This window comes from Pleuronectes platessa, chromosome 18, assembly GCF_947347685.1.
Source record: "Pleuronectes platessa chromosome 18, fPlePla1.1, whole genome shotgun sequence".
In the NCBI taxonomy this organism is placed as follows: domain Eukaryota; kingdom Metazoa; phylum Chordata; class Actinopteri; order Pleuronectiformes; family Pleuronectidae; genus Pleuronectes; species Pleuronectes platessa.
In genome coordinates this window covers 16,296,370-16,319,267 of record NC_070643.1, presented here as the reverse complement: position 1 = coordinate 16,319,267, position 22,898 = coordinate 16,296,370, and the positions used below count along the sequence as shown (strand labels likewise).

Below are 22,898 nucleotides of genomic sequence, written 5' to 3'. Positions count from 1 at the left end.
GTGTAGTATCGCTCGATTCTGCAGTAAAAGCAAAAAGCAACTTGGTGACGACCGAACTCCAAATTGCTTCCAGGCACTACTGGTACAAATCACAGCAGGAGAGGAAACAGACATGTAACACACACACACACACACACACTCACACCACACACACACACGCAGGCCGACAGTTCTTCAGCCATAAACACACTAGTGGATATCACCCAAATAAAAAAAACATACTGTGTAAGTGCTGAGACTACTGAGTGGTCGGCCTGTGAGGTGATAGCCACTTGATGCACTTCCTCTCAGGAAGGGTGGACAATTGGGACTGACAATATCTGTATGTGTGCCCATGTTGGAATTCTAAGAATGAAAACCGTGATCCTATCAAGAGCACAAGCACATTATTCTCTGTAATCATGTGTATTATGAAATGTGTTGAGACGGCACACAAACACTCGCAGAGCTGAACACACAGCAAGTGTGTGTCTGTGTGTGTGCATCGTGTTAAGTTTTGAGAGTCTTCTGGCTTAGTAAGTCGACAGCTGACAATGTAATTATGAAATAAAGTATAGATATTAAGGCTTTCACTATATTTACAAATGAAGAATGCTATATAAATACACAGTGGCTGAAAAACAATAGATAATAGAAAAGAAAATTGTACTTTGCCATTATTATATGAACAATTCAGCCTCCAAAAATAAACACTGTGTTATATAGATTGAACATTCTGTGATAATTTGATTTTAAGCCTCATTAGACTCATACCAAATCAACCAATTGACTTTTTGCTACACATTTTTAGTCACTAATGCAATATAACTTATTAATTAATATAAATGCTTTGTAATAATCTGAGCTTTGAAAGTGCTGATTTATTTTGTAAGGAATGACCTTAATTTGATGCCCAAGTCTACTGTAAATCTGCACGTTTTTTTAAGCCTAGTCTGTACTGCACTAAATCCCCTCTAATCCTTATCTTAATCTATATATGGAGAGTTATTTATAGATTTGGTTCATCCGTACAGTCTGTGCGCTTGTGTGAATGTGTCTTCTCACTTTACAGATGTTTTCAAACATGAAAAAATTAGGAAATTGGGAAAATTAGGACCAGACATTTGCCAAATTTTTGCCTTTTGCATATGAAGAACTCAGCATGAGATCTGATGCCTTCACAACGAGAGGAAGATGTCCAGAACATTCAGGCGAGAGGTACAGGAGACAGGACATGAAGCATATATCCCTCTAGGGAAATCACATGTTTTTGTTGACAGCACATCAATCATGTTCCAGACATTTAACCAAGGAGCTCACAGGAAAGGTTCTGGAAATGTTTCCATCTGTAAAACTGTCCTAGTTCAGTTCATGTCTGAAAGCAGCTAATGGCTTATGTATTGGGTGTGTATTTGGGTTTTGGATCATTCGTCACCTATAAACTTTTTAATATCCCTTGTTCAGTGAATCTGTACGTGGATTTATTATAAAGGGCTGAGATGGGAAGTGGGGTGGAAAGGGTCAAAAAGGTCTTTAGTAAATCCACATATAAGCGATTGCTCTCTAGACATTCATCGGATATTGAGGATTATATTTGGCATATTGTGCGTGTGTGCGAACTGTATTGTTGTGTCTGAAGTGGTGAGGTGTGTAAATGGCAGAATAATGTTCCTAGAGTGATGTTTATTTCACATCTGTCTCCTCTGCAGTGACACAACCTGAATAAATCAGCTGTGAGCGTGTGACTGTACGTGTCACTCTGTGTTAGAGAGCACTTTGTGAGTTGTATAGCGAGCTCGATGTTTACTATAGAGATAAACAGACGGACTCTTTGCTGTTAAATCGAGTGGTAACTGATGGCACCAATGTGTCTCTGTGAGGGTATTGATCTGAACTGTGAGTGCCCCTACACTGAAGTGCTGAGGTCACTTTGAGCATAGTGGCATAGTGGCCTAATAGTCAATCAATGCCTTCCTCTCCTAGAGCGTTAGTCACTCCACCCACACAGAAAAACACCCACACTAATATCAAGAACTTTCCTCATCCAGTTGAAATTTTGCCTACGATGACTGTTTGACCTTAATTCCATTCTTCTCCTCTGTGTGTCTTCAGGCTAAAACTCTGCGTAAGTTGATCCAGCAGACCTTCAAGCAGGTGGCCAATCTCAACGATGAACAGTGCATCCTCAAGTTCTTGGAGATTCTTGCGCCGGTCTACCGCTACGACAAAGAGTGCTTCAAATGTGCCCTGGGTGTAGGTTTCTTCCATTCTTGCCTTCACTTTACTGCGTCCTCATGTACAGTAGTGTGACAGCTCGGGTTAGTTGTGCAAGGTTGACCCCTGTTGGTAGAATTAGGTGTTGCATGTATCACAGATGTGAGAGGCGTGTCTTATAAGCTGTGAATGAGCAAACAAATGAGATTTTCTTATGTGTTTCCTTGTCTTCTCTCCTCCTTATTCTTTCTTTCCAACTCTCTTTCACTCTTACCAGTCGAGCTGGGTGATTCAGGTGGAGTTAGCCATCGGGCCAGAGGAAGGGATCAGCTACCTCACAGACAAGGGATCCACGGTGAGTTTCTCCTGGGATCACGACTGATAGAGATCTGTATCCAAATAGTATTTAAGCTAAGTGTCAGCAAAGGAACTTAAGGGGAAAGTTCAGGCTTCACTCCTGAGATTAAAATAGCCACTTATAGATTATAAAATAACAGGATTACCTTTCGACATCAACTTGATTTAATTTCTTCCCTGTCTGTGTTTCTCTTCTTGTCCCCAGCCCACCCACCTAGCAAACTTTAACCAGGTCCAGTCCATCCAGTACTCGTCTATGGAGGAGAAGGACAGGAAAGGGATGTTACAGCTGAATGTAGCGGGAGCGGCTGAGGTACGGACAGTCTCTCTGTTTGCTCGCTGTCAGTTTCTCATGTCTTTTATTCAATAAAGTCAGAAACCCGAGGAAGAGTTTCTAAGCATCCACAGCTGTAGAAATATACGGATTCTGTTTCTCTTCCATTTTAAAGTATTGGATTTATTTACTTAGACACCCACTGAGAGAGAGAAGTTTTCCTCTGAAACGAGGAGCAGCTGGAAACCCCCAGTGTGCTCTGCCATGGAAGAGTATGTGTGTGTCCTCTGAGATAATGGCTCTTTGTAACAGGCCACATCTGTGTGTGCGTGTCTGTGTGTGTGTGTGTGTGTGTGTGTACATTCAGCCTCTCACAGTTACAACAGCATCACTTACCATGGCAGAGAACTTGGCTGACTTGATTGATGGCTACTGTCGACTCGTCTCCATGGACACTCATTCCTTCATCGTCCGTTATCAGAAAGGTATGAATCTGTATTTTTTTCTAGCTCCTCTGTTCCTCAGTATCAAATACTACTCACGGACACTGTGCACCAGTGTTAATTTTGGCAGCTATTTTTGATTTAGTCTTAGTCTTTTGACGAAAATGCATATTAGTTTTAGTCACAATTAGTCATTTTTATCCTTCTTAGTTTTAGTCGACGAAAACGAATTACATTTTAGTCTAGTTTTAGTCACATTTAGTAGCCACATTAAATCCTTTTCTTCTCTTCTCAGGCCCAGAGACCCTGTGTTGTGTCTAAAACTGCATAATAGTCTAGCTTGCAGTACTTAGGTTGTCCATTAGATATCCCTACCAGTATAGGTCTATAGCAGGGGTCGGCAACCTCAACTTACTTATTTTGCCCCCTCTTCCCCCAAATAAAATGTGTCTGGAGCCGTAAAACATTTTTGATAACAAAGCTAATAAAGTTTAATATAAAGTTATACTATACTAAACTATAGTTTGTTGCATTTATGAAATTATAGAACGACAATAAAGAAAACTCTTGACATTTTATTGCTATTTGTACCTGTTACAACAAAGGAAAACACAGAACACTTATGAAGAGAAGAAAATACACAGGCAAGTGTCGGCCTACTTTGAATTAAATTAAACACAGACCTTTGTAGGGTTATTTGAGTCCTCCATATATTTGTGGGAAATGTATGAAATAAGAAGAACCCTATTTTGAAATAAATAAAAACATATAGCTGCAGCCTAATAGCTTAAAAATATATATTTAGTTTTAAATGTGAAAACAAAAGTGAGAGCAGGTCAGACTGGAGGCGAACACAGAAACTGAAGCTCGGTACAAACCACCTGCAGCTTCTGCTCTGATCAAGAAGCTGCTGCGCTGATCTCTGAGCAGCAGAGACCAGAGAAACTCTGTGTTTTCACTGTTTCCACTGTTAAGAAGCAGCCGGTTCACGTGAACGAGCTCTGATCTCGTGTCTCTGAGCGAGTGAGCGGGGCGGGGGGCGGAGCCTCGGGACCGGTGCGCTATCTGGGGCGCACACACACACACACACAGACACACTCACTCGCCCGCTCCTGATACTTCATGGCGGCCTGATACGATGATGTTTAAATAAATTATTGTGACTTAGTCAACCACCAACATTTTCGTCTCGTCTCGTCAACGAAAGTTAAAGCAGATTTAGTCATAGTTTTTATTTTCAAAGATCAGTTTTCGTTACGTCTTCGTCTTCGTCATGGAAAAAAGATCGTTAACGAATATTTTTCGTCATAGTTTTCGTCAACGAAATTAACACTGCTGTGCACTAGATACAATATATATTTAACAAAATTAAACTATGAGCTCTGCCATTATCCCCAACAATAAGAATATTTCTCATTTATAACATTTGTCTTTAAAATAATCAGATATTTTTTATTTGGTTTTAAAGTGCTTCTATTTAATAAAGGCTGAACAATTCACTGAACTACAGCACAAGTCCCCTGCTACGGGCAAATTTACACCCAGTGCTGATGTAGCTGTGTAATTAATGTAGTTTATACGCAGAAGAAACTGTGTTGTCATATCCTTTGTACTGTACTGTGTGTAAGGTCTTGTCTGAGTCACGACATATTATAATGTGTGTTTTCATCCTCTAGAGGGAGAGAGAGCGCTTCCTTCCATCCCAAAGTAAGTCCAACTACTCTTAGTACTGTTACACTTAAAATAACAACTGTTTTACATGAGCTTTGTTTGATGACTGTGTGAGAACATTTTCTTTTAAGTTTACAAGACCAGAAACATAATTGTTCAAAAATTTTAAGACAAAAAAACAAACAAACAATCAATTAAATGTATTTGTATAGCCCATTTATAGCATCAGAAAGAACAGTGACAACCTTGTATTTAATATTTTTCCTACAAAATGATCCTTATTTCTGGCTCCGTGTCATTAGGCTTTAGAAAGACTTACAGAGAAAACACTGTGACCTCAGCCGGGAGCTCGTTGTGTTTGTTTATCTGCGAGTCCGTCTGGACGCAGCCCATCAGACGTACAGATTCAACCACTTTTCATTTAAACTCAAATCCCTCTCTCTCTCTTTCTCTTTTCTTTCTTCCTCTCTCTTTCCGTCTCTGGTCAAATAAGGAGATAAAGTTTAGGAGCAAAACATTTTCCACTTAGGGTTTTTTGAGACACTCTGGAAATCTCCTCCTCCTCCTCCTTCTGTCCGTCGTACACTCACTCTCTCTCCGCTCTCCGCCTTTTCTCTTTTTTCTCTCTCTCCGTCCGTTGTAGTCTGTGATGTAAAGATAGCGGAGCTCAGATGACAGAGAGAGGAACCACGGCAAAGACAGGCAGATAATTTGAGCAGTGCAGGTTTGTTTACAGATAGCGATAGCAGCGTTTACTTCTTCCATCCTACACAGCGCTCAATGTGAAAAATCCTTTCCATGGTTTTATCCTTTATTGGAAATCTGAAGCTGGAAATCGCTGATATGTTTTGAAAGGTCGTCGGTATGTTTATGTTGTGTCAACCGAGTGTTCATCTCTGATGCTGATGTGTAATCCTAATCTAATTTACCATATTCTGTTTTTCTCCAGAGTGTCAAACAATGAGAAGAAGTCGGAAGCGGTGAGGAGCGGAGTCAGAGCGATCTCCGTCTCAGGTAAGATAATTAAAAAACAACACATATTTAGAGGTGATATGAACTCCATCAGTTCGCTCTTTTCTTTGTCTTCCTGTCCTCCAACATCTGTTTCTTTTTTTCTTTTCATCTCTCATTGTTTTTCCCTCTTTAGGGACTTCCTCTCTCATCCCATCCTCTCTGTTCCTGCGTTCGTTTTTTGTTTACTTCCTCCTCTCCCCCCTTCAGTCTTTCACACATCCCTCCCCTCATCCATTCACTCTGTGTTTTTTTCTTCCTCTGTCCTCTCTCTCCCCCTCACTTCTTCATTGGCTGAAGACCTAGTGACATCGACGCCTCCTAAGCCAACCAAGGCGCGGCGTTTCCTCCTCCCCTTTGTCTTCTGTTCAGATTCGCCGCACAACGGTATCCTCGGCCCTGATTGGAAAGTTTGTAGAGGAGCGTATCCACAAAATTGTAATGTGGGGAGAATAAAAATGCCTGATTTAATCCTTGTGGTTATTGGGTAACTCGCATCATGTCCGAAAAAACATCCGTGGAAGGGATTTTAAAAGTTTAACTCAGGCTTCCTTGATTGGTTTATGAAGTAATTTGGTTCATTTGGACTTTAAAAAGAATGGCCATTAAATTATTGTCAGAGATTTGGCAACTTTTTTACATTTTTAGTGAACTCGTAATTGTTTTTGGGATCGAAACAGTTTCAGGATGCTCTCCTCTACTCAACTCTCTCTGTCCTCGCTGCGTGGTTGCTTGAACTAATTAAATCCTTCACAAAAGGACAAACAAAACTAAACCACAATAACTGGTGTCCACGTTGCTGCATATAACCAAGCTGATGTGCATTCAAACAACTGGGACACAAATAGACGACTCTGAGAGGTATCATTTGTGTGTTTTTGATGCAGTAGTGATACTTTTTCATTCGTAACTCTCCAGCTGTTTTACATTTTACCTAGGTCAACGTTTGGTTGTTTTATTTCAGTCAATTCAAAGAGGCAGAGCTTTTTTTGTGGCCAAGTAGTGACGCATCGCTCTCTTTGAGGTCTTCCACTGAGCATCTTCCCCTTCAACTAACTCATCACTATCAGCTCAAGATTGTTACTCTGTGATTAAAGAAAAAATGACAAGAACTGTCATAAAAAACGAAATAATGTTCATGATAAACACTTTAAAGTCAATAATAGATGAGTTGAATGCTTCCTGCAGTAAGGTTGACATCCTATGTGGGTCAGAAGATGCCCTTGTGTCTCCGTCTGTGGCTTTGGCAGCTGTCGTCAGTAGCTCACAGGACGACTGACAGAAAAAAAAGTGGTGGATCTGAATGGCAGCTGATTTGTTGTAGAGACGTAGAAACTTCTCCTGCTGCAGAATCTAACCCTTCTTTTCAAATCTTTAAAAGCTTAAATCTACTCTGAGTCAGTTGAGCGGTGGCATTTCTCTCAATTTCTATATTATTTAAGTTCTTCTATTCAATCTAAATTCTCAATCAAATGTAACTTAACAGGGGGCGTCTGCTTTAAAGGTAGAGAGTCAATAACAAACAAACTCATTTTCAGTTTCTAATTCAGGTTGAGATGCTTCTTTACAAGCTTTTACTTCTTAATTACATTATTTCATAATTTTTCAACCATTTCTCAAAGCATTTTAAATGATGAAGCATAAATATTCTTTTGAAAAATAGGCTCCTGATTGGAGATTCCTCTGAGTGAATTGCCCTTGACCCCTGAGTAAACCGGGGCCAATGCCAGAACTAAAGAACAAGTCACACTGCTGCTGTTTTCTTGCACTCATTCATTTCTTTGCCATGTCATCTTCACAACATTAATGGAAGCTGTTAGCTCACTGGAGATATTTGGATCTGTACTAACTGCTCGCTGAGTTTTTGGCTTTTGCAGATCCTGCGACATCTCCCAAGTTGTTTCAAAGCTTTTCATGCTCTAACATCTCTTCTCTCCTCTTCTCTCTCCTCTCTGCTATGCCTCCTGCTCTTCTCTCTTTCTCACTCCTCCTCCTCCTCTGCTGTCCCGTTTCCTGCATGCTCTCCTGGACCCTGCAGAAGATCTTAGTGGGGATGGTAAAGTTATGCTGTTGTTTATCAATCTCTCCGTTGTTCCTTCTTTCTTGTCTTGCAATACACGGCACCCGCCTGCAAAGGGTAGCGTGTTTGTATTGGGGTGTGTGTGTGGTGAGCTGATGTTTATGCATGCATTCCTTCTTCTTTAACAATAGCTGTAGTGGTCTATTGGGTAATAAATGTGTAATATGCAGTGTTGATTAGTATGTGTTGTTCGTCATGTTTCAATGACTGGAAACATGAATCAATCACCAGTAGCGTTACTGGGTTTGATCCCTTAGAAGCTACAGTGGCTCTCTACTTGAGTTTTGTGTTTTAGGACGTTTGTGTGTTCGTATCCACGTCTATTGGTGATTATTTTGAAATTGGATCGCCACTAAATTACCACTAAATTTAAAATATGTCTGCGTATAACCGCAAGAAAAAACAGAACTAGTAAATGAAGCAATATTTTCTCTGTAAGGGAACCTCTCCAAACCTTTCTCTCTGCACGCACACACACTAGCACAAAACACACACTCGTGCACACGCCCACACAACACATGCAAAATCATGCACACGTGTACTTCATTCATACACACACACACACACACACACACACACACAGTGGAGCAGGGAGAGGTTTGCTGGATCTGAGAGCGGGTGCATTCCTGACTATAATGGGCAAACTAGATCACACACACACATGCAAGCGTGCACATACACACACACACACACACACACACACACACACACTGACACACACACATACACACAGATACACACACATACACACACACACACACTCACACACTCACACACACACACACACACACACACACACACACACACACACACACACACACACACATTTCCCTCCACTGGAAGCAGAAAGAGACGGAGTTAGACCAGTCAAACTTAGAAGCAGTTTACTCTGTAGAACAGAAACCACATGAGCCTGAATATGCAGAAATACAAACAATGGACCTCACAGCACAAACGTCCACATCAGTGGGAAATTGTTTTTTCTCATTATGTGGAAGCAGAGCTGCGGATTTTAACAGCAACACAAAGGCAGAGAATAGTTTGAAATCAAAAGTTAAGCATTTCATTGACACTGATGAAACTGACTGAGAAAAACCATCTATATATGAGAGGAGAATTTTAGTATTTATCAGTAACATTGGCTAAAGTTGTTGTGATTGGCCTGATCAGTTTCAGGACGGACGGAAATCGGTCTTGGCGAGAGCAGAGTCGGGCTCTTCTGCGAGAGCCAATAAACGGGCTCTCTGATTGGTCTGATTTCCACGCTAACTCTCAGCAAGTTTGTGTGAAAAAGCATTAATGTCACACTACTTTAATTCTTCAATAATCAGCACTTTTCAGTTTCATTTGCATTAGCAAGGATTCACTGTTTTTTTAAGCCTCCTTTACATCATCATCTAATCCAGTTTATTCTACACGGCAAATTTTTGAGAAATATCTTGAGAAAATCAGCCAGGCGGCTTTAGAAAAGGATTTCTGATCAGTTTGGGGACACGTTCCTACAGAGCCTGATGAATCCCCAACCATAGCAGTGAATAGAGAGAGAGAGAGAGAGAGAGCGGGGGGTGTTCAGAACAGCAGCAGATGTTTGACTCTCGTTTCCAACAGCTGAGTCTGCACACTGATTTTATTTTAAACACCACCATCTGGTTGGGATTGACTCAGTCCATCTCTCCCTGTCTTTTTCCTGCTGCGTCTTTTTCTCTGCCTATCGCTCTGAGTCTGACACAGACCAGATCCTATACGCCACCATCTGCTTACATGACAGCCACACACACCATTTCTCCTCTTCTACCGTATGTGTGTGTGTGTGTGTGTGTGTGTGTGAGTCTCCCTCTTCCTCTTATATCCCAGTCTCTCTCTTTCTTGTTCCGTCTCTCCACCCGTCTCCTTCGAGCTCTCTCCTTTCTGTCTTTGCTTTTCCATCCCGGGCCGGCTACTCCCTGCTCCCCAGCTGCTCTCACACAGACAGATATGCACAACACATGCTCAGCTGACCTCCTCCGCCAAGTGTGTGTGGTGGTGTGTGTGTGTGTGTACCAGAGAGAGGGAGAGAGAGGGAAAGAGAGAAGCTACGTGGGTGTTGCTTCATGCAGGAGTTCTCGAAACTGAGTTTGTTTTAAGAGTTCGCTGCTTTACGTTTTAAGTGTTTTTGTGGAGTTTTATTCTTTGCTGCACATGTTTGACCGTAGTGGACGTATGGTAAATAGAGCAACATGGGCACGACTGTCTTATGTGTGTGTTTGTGTTTGACGTATATACGTGTGTGTGTGTGTTTTCTTTATTGTTTTCCTGTCCCTTCAGTTAATTTTACACCATTTGATGTTGCAGAGACTGATGACTATGCGGAGATAGTGGATGAAGAGGACACGTACACCATGCCCTCCAGTAAGTAACTTCTCCCGTCTCCACTAAAGAAACCTGTTCTTCAGTCAAATGTTTCATGCTCTCAAACAAACAAACAAACATTTTGTTCTACTATCTCTTTAAAAGGAGTGTGGTGTGAATCTCCACCTCACACAAGGAGTTAGACAGTTTGGTAGGGACTGATCAGATTCAGGCCAGTTCTGCCGTCTTAGGTAAACAGTGGAGACTCAGGCTGCAGGTCACGGAGGCTACAACTCAAACATGTGGTTCATGGAGACACGTTACATCTGTCGGATACATTCATGTGCTGGTGCGTTTGGCTTTAGCCTCCCTGCAAACACTTTCAAAGTTGATTTACTTATTTGATTGTTGGGGCAGAGAACTGTGGATTGTTCTTCTTTCCCCACACAGTCTTTTTTTTTTTCTATCGTTCTCCTTGTTGCTCTATTTGTGCAGCTTTATATCTTTTCTTTTTTTGGGTTCTCTCAGCAGACTTCCCCTAAACACACTTCTGACATATTTTCCTTCTGTGTCACTGAGTTTGTACCATCTGCTCCAAGTATAAAATAAACTGTATAACATTCGTTCCTTTTAAACCTCCTTTTATAACCTTTCTGTGGCAGCATCAGCTCAGTTTTTCATCCACTTATTTATGCACTAAACATTTAATATAGAATAAAATTGGTGGATTGTCTTTCACTGTAAATGTGTGTGTGTGTGTGTTTCCTGAGCTATTTTCAATCTTAAAGCAGCTGTCTGCCTCTCCCCTCTCTTCATCTCTCTTCATCTCTCTCCTTCTTCCTCTTTCTCCCATCGCCAACACAGTGAGCTATGGAGTAGTCGAAGGTAAAAACTGTCCGTCTCTGTCGCAGTCTGTCTTACTGAAAAGTCTTTTGATGTTTTGCAATGTTTGTCTTTGCTGGACACTCGTCTAAACTATACGGACAAATTTGCCTCAAGTAATTTTCTTAATTTAATCCTGAGTAACTGTATCAATGATATAGACAACCAGTGTAGGATGGTTTAGTTTTTTCATAACTTGTACCCAACAAGGAAAATGCTAAGATTTAAGGGGATAGAGGATTTTCGTTGACTTGTGATTGTTTTTGTAGACTGAGTTCATTCAGGTCTGGTGTTGGAAATAAAAGAGAGAGAAAGCTAATCCAGAAACAATTAAAAATGTTAAATGAGCTAAACTACCTCACAGTTAATTGCATTGTGTGTCGGCTTGGTCCATCATGTTGTGTGTGACCATTGACTGTTTATGAAGACATGACAGCCCCCCCCCAAAAGTGAAGCCAAAACATCTCATCCACCACTTAGTGGCTGGCTTCTGTGTAGGGCATAAATCCCGTCCCCCTCCATGTTGGTAGATGGGACATGGATCCAACTAAAAAGTAAAAGTACATCTCAATATGGTTTCTGTCATTTTAGGTACTTCTTATCACACTGATGTTGTTTTTCCCGGTAAGGTTGATTTCAGTTTGTACTTTGATGCTATAAAAATGGACTGAAACGCCCTGATGAACAGCTGAGACTGACACGTGATTGGTTGAGTGCTTGTATCAGTGGGAATCTGCTTCCACAGCTCCATTCCCTGATCGCCACAGTGCAGACTCTGGCTCCAAACGCTCTGAACAAGGCTTTTTGTTCGTATTTGGGATATTTAGCTTCATTTCTGGATAGTGGGAGGGAGTGGCGAGGGATCGTCCATTTTTATGCACAGTCTATGGTTGTGACATTTTTATTTCCTTATTTTGATTTGGAGTTATGATTATAGTTTGTTTTGTTTCCCTGTAAATTCCCTGTGGGTTATGTCTTTTCATTTGAAGTGGTATTTAATTTCCTGTGAGGGAATTGCCCTACGGAATAATTGCAATAAATCTCCCTGTAAAGGAATGCAATTGTGCAATGCTGCATTTGTGATTCTAGTGCATGAATCAGTTGGTTATGATTGTCTTGCGTAAACCTCTTGAACTTACTCTTAAGTCGGTTTTAAAGATGTTTGATTTGCAGCAGACGTTAATAGTCCTCTGTATATTCATTTAAATTCTTATGGACACACTCGCACTGGATCTGAAGTATGTTCAGTTTGGTCTGGGCTTGGCTGCACAATTTGTGTACACAGCAACTGTTTATATATAGTGGGGAACAAAAATCGGAGACCACTTTGAAACATTTCGACATTCAACACTTTTTTAAAACACGATGCAGACCCAGGCTCCTTCTGTGTTTTATAAATGGACTCTTGATGTTTAAATGAACAGAGGCCTCAAGGTTATTACCTCAAGTTAATAACTGTGTTTTTCTGCAGCCAGTGTCGATACAGGAATAACAGAAATCCGACTTTTGATGTGCATGTGAACACAGTGTTTATGAATCATACATTTGTCTTTGGAATGGGTTAATGTTATGTTATGAATGTTGTTGTGTTTGCAATTTTGTGTTACAGTGCGCATGGCAAGACAAAATGTGTGTATTTAGATAATTTTGTGGATGGGAATTTACTGTGGATTTACAACCCTGGGTCAATATGTATTTATACATATCAGAAATAGTTTATTTTAAATAATCCAAATACCTGTGGATGGGGCTAACCACAATAAAATTTGAAATAATATTAAGTATTTTTAAGGATGTTCATGCTTTTACTTGAAGAACCTGGTACCTGATATCATCCACTTTGTCTCGTCCTGGTAAGCTCCATCCATGTGGTCTAATAGAGAAGCATGTCAGATATGAAGGGTCTTTTTTCCTGTGCATGAATAACAGCAGGTGAATTTATCTCTGTTCCTTTCCCTCCCCTCTCTCTGCTCCTCCTCTCTCAGCGCGGGACTATGAGATCCAAAGGGACAGGATCGAGTTGGGTCGCTGTATCGGAGAGGGTCAGTTTGGAGACGTGCACCAGGGAGTCTATAACAGCTCGGTACGTACAAATCAAAACACTCTTCTTTTCTTAATGTGCCCCAATAATTAAATAACTACCTTCTTTTCTTAAAAAACGTTATTATCAAGCTAAAACAAACCATTGAAGTCAATAATTCCTCATATTCTCAAGTGTTCATCTTAATAACGAGTACAAATGAAAGATTACCTACTGATTATGATGATCCTGTACATACACCTGCTACAATAGGTCTGTGAAATTCAATAATATTGTTTATTCACTCAGTAAACTATACTGCAAATCCATCCAGGCAAATTGTAATCAAAAATAAAGTAAATTGCTTGTTTTACATGTGGGACAATTTTTAAGTGTATTCCATAAAACATGAATTTGCTGAAAATGTATTTTTATTTAGTAATGTCAGATGTTTGTTGTTAGATATGCTTCACTGCTAATCTGCTGACTTGTGTTGTTTTGTGTGTGTTGTGCAGGACAACCCGGCTCTACCTGTGGCCATTAAGACCTGTAAGAACTGTACCTCAGACAGCGTCAGAGAAAAGTTCCTACAAGAAGCATGTAAGACCACAGTGTGTCCTCTGCGTGTGACTCATTCAAAACTGTGACTCATTTCACACACACTGGGTTTGTAACGCGTCTCCTGTTCCCCCTGCAGTGACGATGCGTCAGTTCGACCACCCTCACATCGTCAAGCTAATCGGAGTGATCACAGAGAACCCGGTGTGGATCATCATGGAGCTCTGTACGCTCGGAGAGGTGCGCCTCAGGCTCTTTGTTTGGGTTTACACAAGGAGCTGTTTGACATATTATCTGTATCCACTCTGGAAACCATCGTCTCTAAATACAACATCCCTGTGTTTCTGTCCCTCGTCCCCTCTCTCTCTCTCTCTCTCTCTCCCTCTCTCCACAGTTGCGTTCGTTCCTTCAGGTGAGGAAGTACAGTCTGGACCTGGCCTCTCTCATTCTGTTTGCCCACCAGCTCAGTACGGCTCTGGCCTATCTGGAGAGCAAACGCTTCGTCCACAGGTAAACAGCATACAGAGCCCTGGTGATTAACTGTGCTCACCTCTCCTCTTCTTTGATGAAGATTTAGCATCAAACAAATGATAAATAACATACATTTTCTTTTGTGTCTCACAGGGACATTGCAGCTCGTAATGTTTTGGTCTCCTCAGTCGACTGTGTGATGCTCGGGGACTTTGGTTTGTCCCGGTACATGGAGGACAGCTCTTACTACAAAGGTAGTGAAACACCATGAGCAGATAGAGTACAAAGCAGGGATGCAGCTATATTTCAAGACAGTGTTTAACGTCCTAATGTTCCACGCTGTTATATTTTACCACCTCAACTCCACAGACTTTAGTTTGTTTCATGTTCTTCATTCATTGAAGTAGCAGCTACCCAGAGACATCAGTCTTTTCTTATTGCTTGCACTTTACCATCATCTACTGGTGACATCGGGCTACTACAGTTTACTTTGAGGGAAATCACCTATTCTACCTTTTCATTGGCGGATGCAGAATTCAACCAGTTAACTTAAAGGTTTATTGTAGCTATAAAAACCTGCTCTGTTCCATTTACTGTAGGGGATCTTAAATCTGCTGGTAGTTTGTCATCATCTGTGTCGCTCTTTGTTTCAGCTTCTAAAGGTAAACTTCCCATCAAGTGGATGGCACCTGAATCCATCAACTTCAGAAGATTCACGTCTGCCAGTGATGTCTGGATGTTTGGTAAGACGTATTAACAGTCTTTAAGAAACAGTGCTTGTCAGGCTCATCAAGTGTGTCTTTGTAAATCACTTCCTGTTATTTCCCGTGTCTGTGCAGGCGTGTGCATGTGGGAGATCCTGATGTACGGCATCAAGCCCTTCCAGGGGGTGAAGAACAACGACGTGATCGGCAGGATAGAGAACGGGGAGCGGCTGGCCATGCCTCCGCAGTGCCCCCCCACCCTCTACAGTTTGATGACCAAGTGTTGGTCGTACGACCCGAGCAAGAGGCCGCGGTTCACAGAACTCAAAACACAGCTCAAGTAAATAACAGGAATTTCAATTATCTGGTTTAAACACACATAATGCATAAATCAGATGTGATCATAGCTTTGTCCTTAATTCTGGTTTATGTCAGCAACTATTAATCAAATTAAAAAACATATAACAATATATATATATGTGTAAATGTATATATCTGACTGCTAGTGTTGTGTATATTTGTGTAGCACCATACTGGAGGAAGAGAAGCTTCAACAAGAGGAGAGACTTCGAATGGAGATGAGGAGACAAGTCACCGTGTCCTGGGACTCGGGGGGGCCTGATGAAGCTCCACCTAAAGTAAGACTCACTGACCGAAACATTTAATGCACGACCGTTTCCTCACTCTCATTATTGTGTGTCTGTGTTTGTTTGGCTGGGTGGGTGTGTGTTGGTTTGTGTGTGTGTGTTTGGAATATGTAGTAAACAGTACGAACTTATATTTGTGTCTGCAGCCCAGTCGACCAGGTTACCCCAGTCCTCGCTCCAGTGAAGGGTTTTTCACCAGCCCTCAACACAACCACTTTCCAGTAAGACGCACACAAACACACACACACACAAACACACGCACACTACTTAGGTACTACTGATATTCTTGATCTGCTCTCTATTTTATACTTAATGTGATACATAGACAGTCATCAAACAACAAATCCCAGACCAAGTTTCTTAAATCCAGTGAAGAAGCATCTAGGAAAAGTGAAGGAAAAGTATTAAATTAAATTCAGGTCTAAACTACGTTATCGGAAAAATATCTCATCTGGTTCTATAAATCAGAATGTCAACTATCGACCTGAACTCGGGTCCCTGACATTTCCAGGTTGAGCATTTCATCATAAGAAAAGACAGGACGATAAAGTCAGGATGAGGAGCGTGAGCTGCACGTGTCAAAGTCAAAGAGAGAAATGTGAAAGAGGAGAAAACGACAAGAGAGGAGACGCTCGGCGCAGTTACTCCTCTCCTCATAAACCGAGCAGACAGCAGGCATTTCCTGTGGTGTTGAAAGATACACACACGCACACACAGACACACTCACACACAAATCAAAGCCGTTCTTTCAGCTTTTATGGCAATAAGCCACTCTGTCTCCTTCTCTCGTGTCCTTATAAGGAGTGATTGTATAATTCGAGCTGCTGTTTAAGTCAAACTTGATCGTATCACAAGAAGAATAACATCTTTGTATTAATGTATCGCACACTAGACTTGTGTTGAAATACTCACAGGAATAATGGATGTTCCATATCAAATCATTACATGCTTGTCATTGAAGTTCTTACTGTTTGCTTCATTTAAGTATATAATAATATAATATTCTTATTAGCCATATTTAGTAAATACTATCATATAAAAGCTTGTCCTGTGTGTGTGTATGTGTTCCTAAACTCTGGGCTTATCTCTGTTATCTGTTGTATTGAAATCAGTTTTGACTAAACCAGGTCTGATTTGCCCAATAATCATTGAATTTGTGCAGCAGGAGTTATTTTTATTCCCCCAGACTGGAGTGAAGTGAAGGAATGTTGTTGTTCTCAAGGGAAATATCAGATAATTTCCAGACTCATAACATTGATATCAGTAATTTGATTAAATTACTTTATTTCGTCTCGTGTGCTGCTGCCACAGATGTATCCAAAAACTCAAAATATCAAACAAATAGAGAAATATCTTGTAAAGAAGGAATTATAATATATACGAAAACAGTATTTTACATTTTAGTTTTTTTTAACATGTTCTCTCTAATTGTCTGTCGCTCTCTTTTTCTCCTCCAGCCGTCAGCTCATGGTGGTGTAGGGGGAGTAGGAGGCAGCTTCCCTCCGGCTGATACCTGGAATGTACACAGACCTGAACACACTGCACTGTGGAACCCCGGGATGGAGGTACACACACACACACACACACACTTACACACACACACACACACACACACACACACACACACACACACACACACAGGAAACAGTAGGTTACATTACATAATGACGGAAAGATTTCCCAAGGTCACACTTAAATTTCATAAACTAGAATTTAATTTTCTTTTCGTCTGAACTAAACATAACAGGTTATTTTACAGCAGTGAAGCTCTGGCACTTCAACCATATGGTGAAGTTGTTTCTTCAGTGAGACCGCAGAGTGCTCTGCGCTGAGGAATAAAGTAACAGCCGTCGGGAACACGGCTACTTGATCCTCGAAATAATTTTTATTAGTCTGAGTTTTTAAGATCAAGCTCTTTCCTTAGGGCACAGTCTAATCAATCATTGGTCAGCCAATAAACATGATTAATGTGATACGTCGTGTTGCTGACATGAAACTGTTTATCCACTTTCTGCTTTTATCGACTCGTTTACTTAATTATGTAGTATGACTATATTTTAAAGAAAGCACATATTAAAGCAGAGATGTTTTCTACAGGAGGGTGGATGTGTCGGCCACGTTCTGATGGAGGAGAGGCTGATGATGCAGCAACAACAGATGGAGGATGACCAGCGGTGGCTGGAGCAGGAGGAGAGCTTCATGGTAACAATCATACACACACGCAAATATTTGTACACAAGCAAGTGGTTTGTTTGTGGACTGCTGCCAGACTGATTACCAGAAAACTGGAGCCTTACATGGAACTTCTGGGGGTTTTCAAAGTGCGTCTCAGTCAAGGGATTGTGACGAGTCTGAGAGATTTTGTGTTTGAGTTCTTGTTTTTAGAGGAGATTCAAGAAATCGTGAAAAACTGCAACAACTATTAAAAGATTGATCTTTCATTCAAATGCAGTTGTCTGTCAACATTGATCGAAATGTTGATACATTGGATTCGCGGGATTGAATAATTTGAAAATATGTGGTTCCCTCTGCAGGGATAAACTTGGAATTGTGAATAAATTGGATAAGTTGCTGCTGTTAAATATAATTGGTCATATTTCAATGTCACCAGCACAATACCTCCACCAATGAAGTTATAGTTTCACTCTTTCCTGTTTCTTTGGTTGGTTGGTTTTACACAAAACTAGGTACAAAAATTTTCATATTATATTTTGGCGTAGATCTGGGCAGATGTAGGAGATAAGCTGGCTGCTCTGATATTTATCAGTGTGTGCAATTTGGTGCAGCTCGATTGAATTTTTGGGTTATCTTTGAGTTTGCAGAAGTTTAACAGAAAAGCTGGAACCTTGAACAAACTTGATACAATATTTGCGAAAGTAAAACATCCTCTTAAAAGCAGCTGTCATAAGAAAAATTCTGAAAATCCCATTTGTTATCTATACAAACTTGTGTGTGTTGTCGGAGCTGCTGGACAACCTGAAGAATCTCTTTTTCAGATATTTGAACTGGCTGAGTCGTTGATTTTTCCCATCAGACACTGAAATATCCAGAAAACGAAGCCAAATCATTCGTCCTTTGCAAAAACAAGTCTGTTTTTCTTCTCTCTTCGCATCAGGTTGTTTTCCCTCTTGCTCTGATGGACTGTTTCTGTTTTGAGCCAGACGTAGGGAGAGCACAGATAAAGAGGGAAAACACAGATGAGGGTTGTGAAGTTAGTTTGTGTGGGGCCAGTCTGGATGCCAGGTTTGAAAGACACGTTTATTGCTTGATAAAAGACCTGACCGACTTAATCACCGAATCTCAATATGTGGTATTTGCTTGTATGACTATTTATTTCAGTTAAGTGGTGAAATGCGCTGGTGCAATACTATGTTGCTGATCCTGACTTTATTTCCCTACTGAACTGGACACATGAAAGGAAACATCCCTCATTGGATTTCATAAAATATCCCATTACATGACGTGATCTCTTTCCTCAATAAAATAAGTAATTTTCAACCACATCTAAGAGAGATTAACTTTCTTTCCACTGTCCTGAATCTACCATCCATTTAAAACCACATGTCCCTTCATACCAACAAGAGAGTCAGTGTGGTGAATTCAAAGCCTCTGATCTAATCTGATAATATCATGGTTCTGGAAGCTGAAAATAGTCGTTTGCCGAAATAAACATCAGACGCAATCAGTTATGACAATCAGCTGATCAAACCACAAAGACGAATTGTGAGTGGATTATTCTATAAGGCTGTTTTAGAACTAGCTGAGTGAAAAGCTACATGGAACTAGATTTTGCCCATTAAATATCTAAATAGGATTTTACCTGGTACTAATACATGTCTCCAGAGTACAGCGGGGCCTTAAAGAGACAGGAACTAAATCAAACCTTTCAGACAGAGGCTGACAAGAGGAGTTGCAGCAATGATATGATTTATTTATTAAGCCTGTAAACCTTTTCAAATTATAACCCAAATAAAAAAAATAAACCTGAATATGAGCAGAATATGTCCGGGGGGGTCATCAGTATCTCCGTTTCCCTAATTTCATGAAGTGGACTATTCAAGTTTATCCCTGAGATAAAAAGTGGAACTTCGACAATTCACTTTTCTTGTTGGAGAATTATGTGGCAGAAGATATGAAGAAGCGAATATCGGCTGGTAAAATCTGGAAGTAAACTTTGTGATAAATGGAAGGAGGATCGACAGGAGGATGAAAAAAGTGCAAAGAGAGAGAAGGAAAATAAGTTCTGAACAAAGCAAGAGATGAAAACTTTTGAGGAGCCACGAGAGTGGAGGACAGAGGGAGGGCGAAAGGAAGTGGGATTGGCATGAGCAGTGGAGAGGGAGGAACGAGTGAGGAGTCGGCCATCAGAGAGAGGAAGATGCAGCGAGATGGAAAGAGTGGGAGGGAGAAATGGAGGAGAAAGTGAGGCGGTTCATTGGATCTTTCCCTTCCAGGATTTTGGGTCTGTGGCTTTAGAGGAGCTTTTTCCTCCTCTGGAAAAACTCTCCCTCTCCGTCTTTTCTTCCCTCCATTCTTCCCTTACTCAATTCATCTCTCTTTCTCCGTTCATTTCCTTCCATCTCTGCAAACAGTCCTCTTCGCTCTCAGTTCTCTGTCTGCACTAGTTCCTCTCGTCTCCTTTTCTTTCTGATTTTTCACTCCATCTTTCAAGTTTTTCTTTGCTTCCATCTCTCTTTCCCTTGCTCTCATACTTGTTCGTTCCCCTTCTCCGCCCTTCTTTCGATGGCCTCCACTTCCTCCTCCCATCGTCTTCAGGCTCTACTCTCCCAGGATGCATCTCTTCAAGGCGTGCTTCACCAAAACGGTACTGAAACTGAGACAGAGGAGGGAGGGGTGAACGGCAGTGGCAGTCACGTTAGACAGTTGTATAACGTTGTGTTGAACAGTCTGCAGCACGGAGGTTGTGTGTATCTGCGGCTCTCGATCATGGCAAAGTCAAATTGTGTTGGTTATTGTGCAGAGTAGATGAAGAGAGGTGGAGTTTAAAAGCTGCAAAATCACTTTCTGCTTAAATTGTGCATTTTTCTCTGGAAGTCTGGTTTTGGGCTTAAAAAGAAACGGTGCATTAGCGGCTTTGCAAAGGCTGTTGATTTCTGTAACCTTGAGAAAGTGTGATATCATTTCACTACAATGGAAACTGCACCAAACCACATGCTTCATTTGGTGTTTTCCTCATTCATGTGGTGTCTCTATCTCTTCCTGGCAGAAGACAGAGTCCAGAAACAGCAGAGGAAGCATCGACAGAGAGGACGGCACTCTACAAGCACCGGTCAGTCACTGTTGTGTGTTTTGTGTGGGATCTTGATGGATGAACATTTTGTTTGTATTTATATTTAAAGCAAAGTCACAATTGAATTTTCATTCACGTAAGGAGAGATGAGGTAAAACAGAGGTGACGTGTAAATTGAAAAAAAGAGGTTATGGGAGAAAGGAAGAAGAAGGAGGACTGAGGTAGCAGTGTGGCAGGCAGGGCTCTGCCTACACACCGACCGCATGACCACAGTGGGCTCATGGGAAAGTTAGACCCATCATTCCATTATTAAAGACTAATGACAGTTAGAAAGTATACCATCAAAGTTTTTTCAGCATTAACTTGTTGTGTGTCCTGTGTCTGCACAGAGTGGAAGCCAACACATCTACCAGCCTGTTGGGAAACCAGGTGAGAGAATTAACACAATGACACTCACAGTTACACTTTCAACAAAGGTTCTAAAAGTTGTCTCAACTAACTATGGTAAAAGTAATAGTATTCATTATACAGGTAATATTCTATATAATGTTTTGGGTAGTTGAACCTTGTGTTCATCAGCCCTTCACATTATATAACATTGTGATCCACAAGCAACAAATTACATCTTGGTAGAAAGTAAAATATTTCACACTGAGTAACCTTAAATGGAAAAACTATTAGTATAGGTTCTTGTTTCATGGAAACCCAGTCTGTAGGACAAACAAACAAACAAACAATAAAGTACTGATCAACATGTGTCCTACTCAGCACGCTAGCCTCCTCCAACCAATGAAACCAGTTGACTCCTTTTTTCCAGAACACGTAGCTCCTCCTAAGAAGCCGCCCCGCCCTGGAGCTCCTGGTCATCTTGGCAACCCGGCCAGTCTCTGCCCTGTGGACAGCTACAACGAGGGCGTCAAGGTACAAACACACAATCACACACACAAACACGTGAAGTAAAGCGAACAATGCTAAGATTATTTATCCTCTTTTAACACGGACGTCAGGAGCTGTGTTAATCTCACATTTCTTGTTTTGGACTCTCCCACTCTGACAAATTCTTTTTGATTTGATTTTAATTGTGTTAATGGTTGTGTGCTGAGCCATGTTTTACCTCGTCTGTGTTTGGCTCTGCCCTAATGTTCTGCCCCCTCCTCTCTCCCCCGTTTACTTCTTCTCCCCCTCTCTCGTTAACATCCCTCCATCCTGTTTCCTCTAACACCCATCGTCCTGTCCTCATTCCATATCCTCCTTTTCTCTCTCTGCATCCATCACCTTCACCAACCCATCTCTCGTGCACACTCCCACTTCACTTCACCCTCTTCTTTCTTCAAACCCCCCCGCCCTCTCCCTATAGCCATGGAGGGTAAGCTGATATGTGTGTGTCTGTTATCATCGTAGAGTTAGTTTCCTCTTAGTTGTCCTCATTTTACATAGAACATCCAAGTTTTTCTTTCTTCACCAGAAACAGAGAAAAGCATTAATCAGGAAAATTCAACGAAAAATGAAACTTTGTTGTTGTTGTTGGTAGCAGCAGTAACAATTAGCAAAAGAGCCACTGGTTACACTTTGGTGACGACAACAATCTTTTTATGATCTGAATATTTCTGGTGAAGAAAAATAAATTGTCACTGTCTGTGGTGTAGCACAAATAAGTAGATGAACAGTAGATACTGCAGGACAGGATAACAGGACATTACCATTGTTAGTAGGAAGTTAGCTCCTGTCATTAACACTTTGTACTAACAACCTATGTGAGGTATCCAGTTTCTAGATAGAAATGCATGTAGATGGTAATTGTCTCAGGTCGGTATGACATGTGTGTAGGTGTGAGAGAGTTTGAGAGAGATAGTGTGTGTGTGTGTGAGTGAATCCTCTAGGTTTCTTCTAGTTTTTGAGAAGTCACATACTGCCTCCTAGCGTTTTGTCAGTATAATTACACTCCCCTCATTGACAGGCAGCTGAAAATGTAACTTTGTCACACAAACAAATAAAATGTCCGTGCTGT

At 41.0% G+C, this 22,898-nt stretch overlaps 1 protein-coding gene across 8 annotated transcripts in view; it reads left to right on the top strand.

The window, feature by feature from the left end:
- Nucleotides 1-22,898, top strand: part of ptk2aa (protein tyrosine kinase 2aa) — a 56,979-nt gene that overhangs the window by 31,020 nt on the left and 3,061 nt on the right. For 4 of the 8 annotated variants that reach the window (XM_053446020.1, XM_053446021.1, XM_053446022.1 and 1 more), the window contains 21 exons: nucleotides 2,092-2,232; nucleotides 2,471-2,548; nucleotides 2,756-2,863; nucleotides 3,192-3,309; nucleotides 4,944-4,974; nucleotides 5,888-5,952; nucleotides 10,361-10,417; nucleotides 13,225-13,322; nucleotides 13,775-13,859; nucleotides 13,957-14,057; nucleotides 14,212-14,327; nucleotides 14,442-14,542; nucleotides 14,942-15,031; nucleotides 15,128-15,332; nucleotides 15,519-15,630; nucleotides 15,786-15,860; nucleotides 17,097-17,204; nucleotides 17,737-17,841; nucleotides 20,867-20,929; nucleotides 21,280-21,319; nucleotides 21,708-21,811. In XM_053446020.1, coding sequence (XP_053301995.1) covers nucleotides 2,092-2,232; nucleotides 2,471-2,548; nucleotides 2,756-2,863; nucleotides 3,192-3,309; nucleotides 4,944-4,974; nucleotides 5,888-5,952; nucleotides 10,361-10,417; nucleotides 13,225-13,322; nucleotides 13,775-13,859; nucleotides 13,957-14,057; nucleotides 14,212-14,327; nucleotides 14,442-14,542; nucleotides 14,942-15,031; nucleotides 15,128-15,332; nucleotides 15,519-15,630; nucleotides 15,786-15,860; nucleotides 17,097-17,204; nucleotides 17,737-17,841; nucleotides 20,867-20,929; nucleotides 21,280-21,319; nucleotides 21,708-21,811 — 2,001 coding nt within the window. Of the gene's footprint in view, nucleotides 1-2,091; nucleotides 2,233-2,470; nucleotides 2,549-2,755; nucleotides 2,864-3,191; nucleotides 3,310-4,943; nucleotides 4,975-5,517; nucleotides 5,801-5,887; nucleotides 5,953-9,942; nucleotides 10,232-10,360; nucleotides 10,418-13,224; nucleotides 13,323-13,774; nucleotides 13,860-13,956; nucleotides 14,058-14,211; nucleotides 14,328-14,441; nucleotides 14,543-14,941; nucleotides 15,032-15,127; nucleotides 15,333-15,518; nucleotides 15,631-15,785; nucleotides 15,861-17,096; nucleotides 17,205-17,736; nucleotides 17,842-20,866; nucleotides 20,930-21,279; nucleotides 21,320-21,707; nucleotides 21,812-22,898 lie in introns of those variants that run through there. The other 4 variants (XM_053446019.1, XM_053446024.1, XM_053446023.1 and 1 more) reach the window with 4 other exon arrangements.